Source organism: Amphiprion ocellaris, chromosome 14 (assembly GCF_022539595.1).
Source record: "Amphiprion ocellaris isolate individual 3 ecotype Okinawa chromosome 14, ASM2253959v1, whole genome shotgun sequence".
Lineage (NCBI taxonomy): Eukaryota > Metazoa > Chordata > Actinopteri > Pomacentridae > Amphiprion > Amphiprion ocellaris.
The window spans coordinates 17519053-17533320 of record NC_072779.1 but is presented as its reverse complement, the minus strand read 5'-3'; the positions used below and the strand labels follow the sequence as shown (position 1 = coordinate 17533320).

Genomic DNA, 14268 nt, shown 5'->3' with positions numbered 1-14268 from the left:
CCAAAAACATGCTGAGGTTCATTTGGAATTCTAAATTGTCTGTAGGTCGTCTTTATGTGTAGCCCTGTGATAGACTGGTGACCTGTCCAGAGTGTCCCCTGACTTCGCCCTAAGTCAGCTGGGATAGACTCCAGCCTGGTGTATAGGTGATGGATGGATGAATGGATGTTTAATTTCTAAAACTGACAGTAAATAAAGCATTTGAACCAACCAGATTCTGTACAAAAAAAATGTAAAAAATTAAATTCAACCGATGGGCTGTCAGTAATGTCAGTAATGTGACAAGAATATTGAAACTGTTTCAAACAAACCGGGTTGAACTGGAGGCTGTGCACACAGAAAAGTGGAAGGACAAGCATGGAAAGAAACACATAAATTGTAAATTATCTATGGTAGAGTCACACTCTTGTTTGTATTAGGAACACCCGATGTTGTACTGATTTCATAAAAATGGGCCCACAGTGAGTAAAAAATGAGCAAAAGAGCACCCAGCAACCGTATGGCGTTCAAAAGAGATAATGTTTAAGGTCAAAGTAGCATTTCTTTACTGTGATGCGTTCATCTCTGTCATCCAAGTTGCTTCCATCTTTCCTCCAGGAGATGGTGGGCTCGGGGTGTCCTCGCGGTGGCTGGCACTCCAGCACCGCCGGCTCACCCACTGCAACCATCACATCTACAGGGTTCTGCCTGAAGTCGTCACGCAAAACTGGAAAACACACAGATAAGCAGAACAGCAAACAGAGTGGAGTTAAATGATGTTTGACCATGAATCGACGTTGGCAAATCATAATATTTGTTCATATTATTGCTGTCTTCAAGTGGGGCTGTGTTTATCACGTCAAGGAGTCCATTCCAGTGACTGTCTCATGAGGCGTTCACAGCTTTTACAAGTGGGAATTTTAGATTCATTTTTTTTAAAATGTCAGAGCCCATGACAATTGCTTTTTTTTACTTATTAAATTAGTCCTTCATTTGTCTACCTTATTCTTGTTCTTAGCATGGCAACACAATGCAATATACATAAAATTACCACCTTTTTTTGTAAGGAGAACTAGGCCGTGATCCACTGTATTGTTGGTCACCTAGCAACAGTGTTCTCACAAATGAAACCACTTGAACAGCAGGATATTGTGTACTTGACTTGTTGCAAATTCAACCTTAAGAGTTCCATTTGATAACAGCATAATTAAGAGCTGTTTGCTCACTCTGTCCATCACACTTTTTAAGAGCAGCACACAAACAGTTGCCCAAAACACATTCATTGTGATACCTCCTATTATTAATCTATGTAGTACTAGCTATCCATTTTTTTTTATTCATTCACTGTTTAAGAGCTGGCAAACTCTCTTTAGATCCCGCATGGGGTTACTCCCTTACCCAACAGGCTCTGTTGAGACTAGCCCTGAGAAAGTTGAGTTTTTTAATAACTGACAGTAAGATGAGAAGATAAACTGCTACAAAGCTGCAGAAAGGTGGGATCCAGACATCTCTGCTAGCAGGAGGCAGAAAGCTACCACAGCAATTTATCATCTTTCTAAAACGAGTAGCCTGTGTGCAGGGAAAAGATCTTGCAGCCAGAAAGTGAGCGAAAGACAAAGTAAGCTCCAATCCACTCCAAAGAGATCAACAGAAGAGTGTGATTTCTGGTGGCCACAGGCAGCCCCTTCCTATCTCCACCATATGCGGTATGTACGGGCCTCTACAACATCTTAAGGAGGAGCAAATTGCTGATTAGCTGGAAAAATGTCACAGCTTCATATAGTTAGACTGGAAGATTACAGCAAGAAGGAAAGTGGAATTGGGATGTGTGGAGGGGAAGTGAGGTTCTTTGTGATCAAAACAACCTTTCATTCCATATCTCTGAGCAGATTTCAGCCCAACATGTGCTAATGTAGACGCCTGCACATGAGAGACTGCTGTTAAGCATTCCCAGTCTTAAATTACAGAAGAGGCTTAGAACCTGAACGAGCCAAGGGAGTGGAGCCAACGCAGAGCGAGCAGAACAGCAGAACTCAGTAGAGGGTTGGGGTGAAAAGACAGGAAACAATGAGGAAAAGGCATAATCACTCCCAGATGGCAGCAACCCGTTCACCTCTGGCTACAGATTTGTGTATAACACTGGGCAAGCGGGCCAGAGACGCCTGATGGGGCAGCGTGGATATGGGAGAACAAATTGGGATGACCTTCTAATTGGAAGTATTCTGGCCCCCGCATGTCTCCATGAGCTCCACTCGGCTGCCTTTGCCCCCTCTGATCCTCTGAGCAGGGTTTGCGACTGGCTGACTGCAGTTGACTGAGTGCTGATGGGAAACAGCTGTCTGACGACCTCCTCCTCCCCCCCTCCCTCCCTTCTACCACCATGTCACATGATAAAAGGCATTCCTCGTGGGACACAGAAACATGGTTGAGGTTACTACAGACAGGAAGAGAGTGAGACCATCGCCATCCCGTGTACAGTGTGTGCGTGCACGTTGATTGATTGACTGATACTAGCTGATAATTCCGATAGCAATCAGGTTAAACATCTGCTTTTGCTATCGTGTGAGGTCCGAATGTTTCCATAGGATTTGAAAGCCTGGACTATTTCCTCAAACCCCTTTATTCAAGATTTATTTTTCGGTGATGGTTTTGGAGTTAGTGTAAGAAATAAAGCAAGGACAGATAAGGATTAAGAGCAAAGGAAGCTCATGAAGGTTAGTGGAGAATGTTCTCATAAAAGTTGGATGGTTTTTACATGTTATAGTGTTTTGCTGAGTGAGCACACAAATAATCCAAAACATGTGTGTGTAAAACTGTTTATATTCTCAGAAGGGAAAATGTATCTGCTTGTTAAGTTATAAAATTATGCATGCCCAAGTAAAAACCATACAAGCATACACGAATAAAAGCACTCAGATTCTCAAAACCTAAACTATGCTAAAACTGATTTATTCTCCCCAGTTTCTCAACAGTCTTCAGTTACTCCTGCTCTCTTGCATTAGTGTCTTTTCTTGTCACCTACAAGTTCCATACAATTCATACTCTTTCTGCTTATCTGTAAACACATCCTGACAGACTACTTTTCGAGGAGTGATGTTGCTGACATCCCTGTCTCGCCTTAAATCCCTTAAGTCAGTAACTTTTGCACAACTGGGCTACATAGACAGGCAGAATGAGGGAAAACTATGCTGATTTAAGGGGCGTTTGAAGAATTATGCAGAGGACAATCACTACAAATTAAACCGTATTTCTTAACCTTTTTTTCTCCCCCTCAGTGTGCTTTGATTGCAGAATCATTATTTCACCCTGCCAAGTTGAAAAACTTCGACTAAATCTTTTACTTTACTTTAATCTTCTTCTTCTTGCCGTCTTTCCCTTCTCTGTTTCATCTGAGACTTGGTACAACATTACACCTCGTTTTATTCTCAAATCACACTTGTTTATTTCACACAAATTACAATTTCACAGGTTTTTCAAGCCGTTTATAACATGTACGCTCTGGATTCAGTGAAACCCACCTCTACGGCTTCTGAAGCCAATCCAACTCGTCTATTTAGCTGGAGCTTTGCACCTCTCCCTGTCTTCTTTTCTCCCTCCAGATGAGAATCTCATAGCCCACTTCAAAGCATCAGCCCTTGGCCTCACTAGTCTGGATCTGACAGTGTCTGACTTGTTGTTAGTCCTCTGGAGCCTGAGCCACAGCTTGAAAGGGCCTACTGCAGCCGAGCTCTAATAATCCTCTCTGCAGAGTCCAACTGGACCAAAGAGGAACACAATCAAACCCCACTGACAGGGGCAGGATGGGGCACGCACAGTAACCTTATCACACTACATCACTGCATGAGGCTGCCAGCGACACCTTTAGTCACGACAGCCTCAACTCAGCCTGTTCTGTGACTCTATTTTGTATTCAACATAGTTACATACTGCAGATTCAGCTGTGCAGCTATTTTGGTACAGTAATCATTTTTTATGTCCCAAAGTCCACATCAGCATCACTGTAAGGCACTGATGGTTTAATATCAGATTTGCTCAAAGCAGGACAACAGCTGTGCAGGCTTCTGCTTCCAACTCAGAGAGGAGGAATACAATTAGCAACAACTCATCCAAATGCCTGCTTGGAGCCTTCTTAATGAAGAAGAAAGTGCAAAACTTTGGTGTTTCTGCATCATTAGTTGGATGAATGTTACACTTTTTCCATACATTTTATAATTTGCCAGAATTTGCCAGACAGAGAGCTGCAACATCCATGTGTCAAATACAGGAGAACATAAATGAAAGCAGGGACACGTCATGATGTGCAAGTCGCTGCTGGCTCAAGGAGTTCAATGTTAAGAATGGAGCTACATTTTCAAAATGCAGTTTTCTTTGTGTTTTAAGTGTCACGTCACCTTTGCTTTTCAATTGTAGATTCAGATTTAGAAGTATATTCCTCAAACTCTTCCTGTTTTGTCAGGAAAGACCTCATATGGGATTGCTCTTGATATCAGGTGAATAGTTTAGGATTTCAAGAAATACATTTATTTACTTTTTTCTTGAGGGTTGGATGAGAAAATTGATTATTCTGTCATGTCTGCATGGTAAATATGAAACTAGCCAGCATCCTGTTCGCTCAGCAAAAAGGCTGGAAACTGAGGGAAACAGCTAGCCTGGCTCTGTTTGAAGGTAAGAAAGAAAAAGACAGCAAGAAAATGCTTTCCGGCACTGGTAAAGCCGGCATGTTATATGTCATTTATTTCATCTTTGCAAAAACTGAAGTGTAAAAAACCCTAAGCTGTAGTTTTAAAGGGGAGCTGGATGCAGGCTGCTCTGTCTATTGGATCGGAGTAGTGACTTTCTTTCAACCCTTCGCTTTCGATTTGGATTCCCAAAACGTTGAATTATTCATTTACCCAAAACAGCATTCCAAGATGGAATAAAATATCAAAAATACATTTTAGATGCCTATCACGTTGCCACAGGCTTCAAGTAATAAGGGTGTTAAAATGTATTAAATTTCCAGTTAAATAGAAAAACAATGAATAAATGTAATTTAACATACACTCTGAGCATTATTTGGAAAGTATTCACTGAATACCATAACGGCCCTAATCCACCAGAACATTACACATTATTCACAAATACATTTGTGAAATCAGTTAATTATTCACGGTTCTTATACACACCAGCCATCTCAAAATGGTTAAATAGTGAGAAAAGGAAGAACTCTCTAAAAAAAAAGAAAGTTTATCTCTAAAAATGGCTGTGCATACAATTGTCATTCATTTTTAGGTACATTAATAGATTTAGTCTGGCTACTTTTTCCTATGTTCCATCAGATCGTGTCTGTGATATGCAAATATTAAATGGAAAAGAGACGAGAGGCCGAAGCTGGAATTGTGGTTCTGTTCTGGGGCACTCTGGACAGAGACCACATTATTCCAAGAGTAAGCAGTAATAAGTAAAGCTAAGCACTGGCTACTATTACTCTGTCCTGAAGTCTTAATGTTTCCCAGTGCTTAAAAACATTCTTTTCAGCTCAAATACAAACCAGGTCCCTTTGACTAAAATATCCCAGAGCATTGACTTGAAAATGCAGTACATAAATATAATAAATACCCAAAGCTAACCTTAAAAATACAGCTATCATTCAATCCCTGCAGATATGAAATCCTTGACTTTTCTCACAGTCTATCCCCCTGACCTCTCCCTACCCCCTACCTCTCTGCCTCTATCCACTACCAACCAACACCCTCCTCCTCTTCTCCTCGCTCTTTCAGAACTGGAGTCTGGAGAGACACAGAGCTGCAAGAGAAACAGCTGCTCCACAGAAAAACCAATATGTGCAGCCGTGTACAATAGTTGGCTAGATAGATCGAAAAAAAAGACCGACACACAAACACGTACCCTCACACGGGAGGTCCGGAGGGTCCTGTACCCCTTTGCAAGCACCTATCAAAGCCAAAAGCATAATATGAACTGCAACCAAGCAAATCCAATAAAAAAGTGAAGGTCCTGCACATACAAATTAGAATACATGCATTAGCTCAGTCTCATAACTATGCCACATGAGGTTTGTAAAATACACACTAGCATCCAGAAGACAGCGCACACTGCTTAGAAGGGAAACAAGAATTCCTTGCCTGTCCTCCCTGAGCTCCCCTATTTGAATTTCATTTTCTGCAAAGGAATCATTACTCAAAAAAAGTCCCAGGGCAAACAGATTTTTTATTTTTTTTTATTTTTTTGCATGCCGGGCCATAATTCTATCTTATGTTTGGCAAGCCAATTAACTCAACATGGTTCACTTACAGGGAAAAAGCTCCCAGTTATAATATTTGTTGGCACTTTTAACTCTTAACCTTGTGTCTTCCCTTGTTCTCTTTACCAGTCAGAGTCAGAGAATAGTCCCTTGTATGCCCCTATTGGGCCTGAAAAAACAGTATGACTATATAGCGCCATGAGCCGTGTTTTCATATAAGCAAATTAGAGGCAAACTTTTTAAAAGTCTCAAAAAAGAAAATGTGAATTAGGCTTGCTTTAGAGTAAATAAACTGCTGTTGGTTGTCATCGGAAGGTGGCAGTATAGGCGATGTTACACATGGCAGAAGAAGTCGAAGCTTTGAACTGGAAACTAATCCAGTTGTTTGCCATGCACCAAAAATGCTTGAAGAAGAAGAAACAAACTGAACTACCTAGGCCATCTATAACAGTTAGCAGTGGCCATGGTTCAGGCTGCCTGGACACAAAAACAAAGAAATACAATGATTCTAATGCACAAAACAGCATCTTCTTCTCCCCTGGCAGTGGAGACAGCTGATAAGTCATGTGAGTTAAATATAAGTGGTATCAGAACTATTCTGGAAAAGATTTTGCAACCTTTTTCAATAAAAGGTCAAAAACATCTCAAGCGAGAGGAATACGTTTTTGTAAGAAATTGCATTTTTACAAATTTTTCCATTTCCACTGACCTTTTCTTACATGAATCTTAAAAATGCATATAAAAATACATTATAGAACATAAGGCAACTCTATGTAAAATGTCTTGGAGTTGGCCGATTTCATTTAAAGTTCTTATTTAATTATTCTTTTACTTTCTTCTATTTTTTATTGAACTACATCATTTACATCCTGTCATCTTTTTCTTGCGAACACACAAAGGCAACTCAAACTCAAAGAATTCCAGTCTGACAGAGAGCTCATTGTACATTTGAACTGGACGTACACACAACCTATTAAGAAGCACTGCATTCTGACAGGGGTTTTATGTGCACCATGGTGTTGCCGGAGTGTCTGTGTTCGGATGGATGCGCTGGGTTGATCAGTTCTTGGAAGTTCTGACACTGTAATCCTGTTGATGTACGTGCAGAGCATATCACTCGTGAGGGGCAGATATTAAAACCAGCTAAAAGGATTGTGTAACCTCCATTTTAATCTCCCTCACTCATCCCATCCCTCTGAAACGGGCAACGCAATGCTGAGAATAAGGAGAGCGCAGATATGAAAAGACAGGCAGGCATGAAGCAGATTAGGAGAATTAGTGAGGTGGCAGAAGAGCAGGGTGAAACTGAGGCCGAATGGGTCTGATGGGGTTAGCGAAATTGTCAGTTACACAAAAGTGGTTGAATCTTCAGTTCCTTTTGTTGGTTTGAAACTGTTGATTTCGTTTGCTCTTCTTACAATAATTCAAAACAAACCATAAGCTAGTGTTTGTAAAGACTACATTTATAAACTACCACAGTCTGAGGAGCAATATTATGTAGACTACAAAAAACAGTGTACTGTACACTTGCTCTTTTGTTATGCGATTATATAGTGTTTTTATTGAAAACATTCCCACGCATAACTTATGCTCATTTACCCTGGAGGAAAAAAAAATAAAGCAAAATCACTCAGTGCTTAGAGCATTTAGATCAAATACTACAATTATACTGGACACCCCTATCACATATTGAACTATTGTTAAGTGAATAGCAAAGACTACATTATTTGCATGGGAACTTCTGTAGAGTAGAGTCAAAGGTAACTAGTACAGGGACCCGAACACATTATGCTTACATTTGAAAAAAGATTTGTCTTTATCTAATGGCAACAAACCAAGCAAACTTAACCAGACATTTGTGAACACCAGAAGCAATGCCCTTCACTATTTGATGCCAAATAATACTAACTCCCATTGGTATTTGCCAAATGGCTCTACTCAGACCTTATTGTTATGCTACTTTTGTTAGAAGCACAGCAACACAGTAAGTATATACAGTCAAGCCCGAAATTATTCATACCCTAGCAAATTTTGACTTAAAGTTACTTTTATTTAACCAGCAAGTTTGTTTTTTTTTTTATTGGAAATGACACAGGTGTTTCCCAAAAGATAATAAGATGATGTACAAGAGGCATCATTGTGGAAAAAAATATTTCTCAGCTTTTATTTACATTTAAAAGCAACTTCAAGTCAATTTGCTTGGGGTATGAATATATATATATATATATATATATATATATATATATATATATATATATATATATATATATATATATATATATATATATATATATATATATATATATATATTTATCTTGTGTCTTTTCATACACACTACCGTTCAAAAGTTTGGGATCACTTAGAAATGTCCTTATCTTTTAAAGAAAAGTTGTTTTTTCAATGAGGATAGCATTAAATTAATCAGAAATACAGTCTAGACATTGTTAATGTGGTAGGTGAGTATTCCATCTGGAAATGGCTGATTTTTAAAGGAATATCTCCATAGAGGTACAGAGGAACATTTCCAGCAACCATCACTCCTGTGTTCTAATGCTACATTGTGTTAACTAATCATGTTGAAAGGCTAATTGATGATTAGAAAACCCTTATGTAATTATGTTATCACATGAATGAAAGTGTGAGTTTTCTTGGAAAACATGAAATTGTCTGGGTGACCCCAGACTTTTAAACGGTAGTGTATATATATTCAAAGCTGGATTTCAGCGCATGTGAGCCAGTAAACCCAGATCTTTACACTAGTATGTTGTGTAATCCCAACCAGAACACATCATTTGTGCTCGCCCTTACGCAGTTCTGAGTCTTTAGCATAAACACTTGATGGAAGGCCATTGGTGGATCATCATCTACCTGTAGCTGTCCAGACACCATGATGAGGATACAACTGTCTGTTGTTGGCTGGAAGCCTGTTCTAATGTGCTTAATACGCTTGAAAGGAAGCTTCGCTAGTTTGCCAGAAATTTTTCTTGAAAAGGTGATCCTTCCCATGTCAAACAGGCATCATGAGAGTACAGGTTCCCAAGTCCCATCCTGTCAAACTGGTTATACACTACCAGTAAAAAGTTTGGACACACCTTTTCATTTAATGGTTTCTCTTTATTTTCATGACTATTTACATGGTAGATTCTCACTGAAGACATCAAAACTATGAATGAACAGATATGGAATTATGTATTAAACAAAAAAGTGTGAAATAAGTCACAAAAAAAAAAAAAATGATGATGACCTGGCCTCCACAGTCACCTGACCTAGACCCAATCCTGATGGTTTGGGATGAGATGGACCACAGAGTGAAGGTAAAAGGGCCAACAAGTGCTCAGCATCTCTGGGAACTCCTTCAAGACTGTTGGAAAACCATTTCAAGTAACAACCTCATGAACTCATCAAGAGAATGCCAAGAGTGTGCAAAGCAGTAATCAAAGCAAAGGGTGACTATTTTGAAGAATCTAAAATATAAAACATGTTTTGACTTATATCACACTTTTTCATATCACACTTCAGTGAGAATCTCCAATGTAAATAGTCATGAAAATAAAGAAAAATCATTAAATGAGAAGGTGTGTCCAAACTTTTGACTGGCAGTGTATATATACACACACACACACACACACACACATTTCTACATGGGCATTGACTATGTAAACAGAGATTTTATGTGTTAAACAACTTGACTTTCCTCCAAATGCCATTACTTTGCAATCAAAACAAAAACTAAATTAAAAATAATTACATCTTGCGTTGCATATGATTTCCTCCAGCACCCACTGAATACACACAATCACCCAAAACATCCAACAGGCTAAGTATGTTTTCAGATTAATTTAGCTTCAGTTCACGATTTAATTAAATAAAAATTCTATTAAGCAAAATAAATGAATAGAGCTCAAATCTCCCAGAATGGCTGCTCAGTCTATTTATTAAGTGCAAATGCATTCAGGGAAGTGTTTTCATCCTCAGGCCACACTATGACTGTGTAGAGATAGAGAGTTCTCAGAAACACGTTAGTAAAAGTGAACTAAAGGTGTCAAGTTGCTGTCCTTCGCTATTTTCTATGCAGCCTCTTATTTGCAAGGACACAGCATTCCTTCAGATTGCACGCTTTGTATGACTCTATCTCTCTGAAGTCTAAATAAAATGTTTATGTGTGGGGGTGTTGTCTGCTATTTTCTAAGTAGCCTACACTTTGTAGGCCATGAGCTTTTCAATTTGGTGCTCATTAGGTGTGTCCTATACTTTAAACCCCTGCCTTGAGCTATATAATAAATGTAACTGGACAATTACGAGGATGCCCCGTCACACAGAAACTGTCATTTAATAATTCTGAACAACTGGAGCTCCTTCTAGTTGAGTGATAATAGAAGGTGGAGGAGCAAACAGCTAAGAATGCTGGGTGGATGACACTAATGAGCGACAGGAAGGGGACACAGAGCGCTGGATGACAGGGTGTTGACAGTAGTAGGTTGAAATGGCAGAAGAGCACAAGCAAAACCTGCAGATTGTTGAACCCAAAGCACAGTGACCTATATACTGAGATCTGTACTAACAACACCTCCCCGTAGGGACGTGACCTCCAGGTGGGGTCTTACAATCTAGTCGTGCTTTATTACATTTAAGGCCCGTATCAGGCGTGGAGCAATTTACTGACTCAATTAAGCAATCAGGCTACGCACTGCTTTGTGATTCAAAACAGAAAGAAATCTCACAAAAAAATTATAACACAGGCTGTTTTCACTGTTAATTGTGACAGCACTAGCAGCCACCTGAATCTTTTAGATAGCGAGACGCACATGCCAATGAAAATGGGAATGGTACAAAACCGAATCAAGTCCTCTTCTTCTGAATAATGGAGAGAGCTGGAGGCAGTAGAAACGTGGCCTTTTCTCTTTGGGGCAAGAGTCCCTCAAATGAAAGCAGAAAAGCCACACACACACACACACACCACCCTTTAACCCTCTCATTAGTGTAATCCTGCATGAGAAGAGTAAATTGTCATGAATAAATCCACTTAGAATGAAAGACTTTCACTTTGAGATGGTTGCATTACCATTTCAATAAGCGTGCCACGCTGCAAAACGTAGGCAGTGTTTGACAGAGTAATTGGGAACATTAACGAGTAGATAAAATATGGTTAGCAGAGGGTGGCGGCCATGTAAGTGCGTGTGTGTGAGTACGTCAATTAATTTTTTTGCACGAGAAAAAAAAAACCTACATTCCTAGATTTTCCCACTAATAGGGCCAATGAATCGCCCTGAAGGAGAGAGATTGGTAGGAGACAGTTTGCAGGCTTTGTTTGACAAAACAAAAGAACTGGAAAGCAGACAGTAGTCAGACCTTGAGACAAATGTACTCCGGTATATTGGCCCATAGAAACCTTTGTTTGAACAGCATGACCTTAGCAATGGTGTTTGCAAAATCTCCCTGGGCTAGGCTGAGTTCTAAATAAGCACCTTTCATGAACTGTACACAAAAAGAAAAGAGGGGCAAACTTCAGGGTATGTTCAATTACACACTGCAGACAGAGCATAAATCTGAAGCTTAGCGGGCTACTCTTTGTTTAAATGAGAATCTCCCCTAATTCCTACCTGGCCTTTGTTTGCGAGAGAAGACAAAGTGGGTCGAGATAGAAATAATAAAGTGCAAAACCCAGGAGAGATGCTCCAAGGAAGGAGTGCACCCAGGTCACAAAGAGAGGCGATGGAGAAGAGGAGGAGGAGGAGGATCAGGAAGAGCTGGTAGCGGGGAGGGCAATGTATTGTAACAAAGAGAAAAAGTGAGCAAGACAAAGACACAGAAGCTCGGGTAGGAGTCGAGATACAGACACAAAGAAACAAAGAGCTACAGTGAATGCAGCGCCGAATTAGACGGCTCAATACTCACTGTTTGCTTTACGGTGAGGCAGGTGCCAGAAACACACACCCGAATCACACACAGAGCACACACTCGTAGTTACAGCTATGTTCTGCATCTTAATGTACCCTAAGGTGCCCTAGTCTTTCCCTTGTCATCAATCTGAGAGACAACTCAGGGCCCAGGAGAGAAAGAGGCAATGGGCAAATATGTAGCGCTCTCCAGCATGACAGCAAGAAAGGACGACATAAATCAGGCAAAGATACCAGACAGAATCATGGGTTGTTTTCACACAAATATTTGAGACTCCGGCATTATATTCCGGGGCATATTACACTGACTGACAGATATACATTCTGCACTCAGATACACAACATAACACAACAATGCTTTCATTCAAGCAGGGAAAATTGCATTTTCGTGACGGGGGAAGCTGCTGACAGTGCAGGAACAGATAGAATCACATGACTCCGAGGCGTGCAAAAGGCCGCATTTGACACGACGCTATACATAATCTCCACACAACATGATGGACTTGCGAGGAGATGCAGCAGAGACAGGGGCAAAAAAAAATAAAAAATGATTGGCTGATTTAAAGCCATTTAGTGCATTCTGTCAGGTGTTCGATATTGATAATAAGGTGGGCAGGCGGGATGGAGGAGATGTGGTGAGCACAATGCCGCATTACACTTACTCGGTGAATCAGTCATGGTCTGCAAGCATTTCTCTTTCTTTTTTCTCCTTTTTGATTCTCAGTCATTTACTATTGTCTACACTCTCACCAGCACGACTTCAGAAGGGTTTAATTAAAAAGGTAAGTGATAAATTAATCCACACATGCTACACATGCACTGCTCTATCTTACCAAAAAGCTTAAGAACAGTAGTCTTTGGCACTTATAACCTCTTCCAGTCATGGAGAGGCTAAAGACCAGTGATTTAGAGTAGGAACGGGAACAGCAATCGGGTATAACGACAAGCTTGTTTGGTTTGGACTGAGCTGCACTAGGGAGGAATGAATGGGAAGAGAAATGAATGAGGGGTGAAAGATGAAACTTTAATGATCCCTCTGGGGAAATTGGGTCATTGCAGCAGCAGAGGGAAGGGTATAGATAAGAACAGAGCAAACGCAGGTTTCAAGATAATACAAGTAATTAACACAAGATAAACACATTACGGATAACTAGAGACAGTTAAAGCGATAATACATAACACATTTAGATGTCAAATGCACATGTCAGTGGAATTTAAATGTAAGCTGGGTACACTTAGAAGCACAAACATCCATGGTGAGATACTTAAATGATCCAAAACTGCAGATGGAGCAAAGACTGCAGAGGAAGGGAAGAAGAGGGTGACGGCAGATTGAGCAGAGGAGGGAGGAAGACGACGAGGATTGTGTTGAAGCAGTCCCCAGCCCCCTTAATTGGTAGGAAACAAGAGGCCTGTGAATAAACACTCGCCACAACACAGAGCCTGGCTCATTTTTTCTCTGCTCACACTATCCCTCTTTTTCTCCCGAGCAGTTTAACTGAAGCTAACTCTGAGCCACGCTCCCCTCAAAGCTCGTCGTCCTCCTCCTCCCTGCATTTCCCCTTCACTCGTCACCAGGCCCAGCTGTCTATCCTCTATCCTGTATTTGTATCTGTCTGTTGCTGGGACAACAAACTAAACACCATCTCAAGATTTCCAAATATAACAACAAACCGCTCTCGGAGTCGCTTCAGTCCCCTAACTCTGAACCTACTACTCTCCATCTTGGTCTCGTTTCATTTTTTTTTTATCCCCCTCCCACTGCTGGCCTGCAGTCCTCCCCTTATTCCTGCTTTTTTGGTCTTCCCCCTAATTATCTCTCATGGAGGACAAGGTAGCCCCTACCATCCCCCACACCTCTACAGATCCGCAACTGAGAGACCCTGATGAATAATTTCACGTTTTTCTAGCCTTCTCTTTCCCTCGTCCTCAAATTGATTATTGTACAGAAAGCACAGCTAAAAGAGCAGCCCACTGGGTAATTTGTCTTTCTGACGAGCGGACTCCATGGATAGGTATGGGGGAGGGAAAAAGCGAAGTGGTAGAAATTATATGCAAAGGAAAAAAAAAACAAAACATGATTATATGAAAAAATTGATATTGGATGCTTCGCCCGTCTTGTCTCTGATAGCTCATTCTGTTTGATGTTGT

General features: G+C 40.5%; 1 protein-coding gene across 9 annotated transcripts in view; it reads right to left on the bottom strand.

The window, feature by feature from the left end:
- The window catches only part of LOC111571747 (roundabout homolog 1-like), a 143271-nt gene that overhangs the window by 23037 nt on the left and 105966 nt on the right, over positions 1-14268 (bottom strand). For all 9 annotated transcript variants that reach the window (XM_055017086.1, XM_055017090.1, XM_055017091.1 and 6 more), the window contains one exon: positions 549-706. In XM_055017086.1, the coding sequence (XP_054873061.1) occupies positions 549-706 (158 nt within the window). The remainder of the gene's footprint in view (positions 1-548; positions 707-14268) is intronic.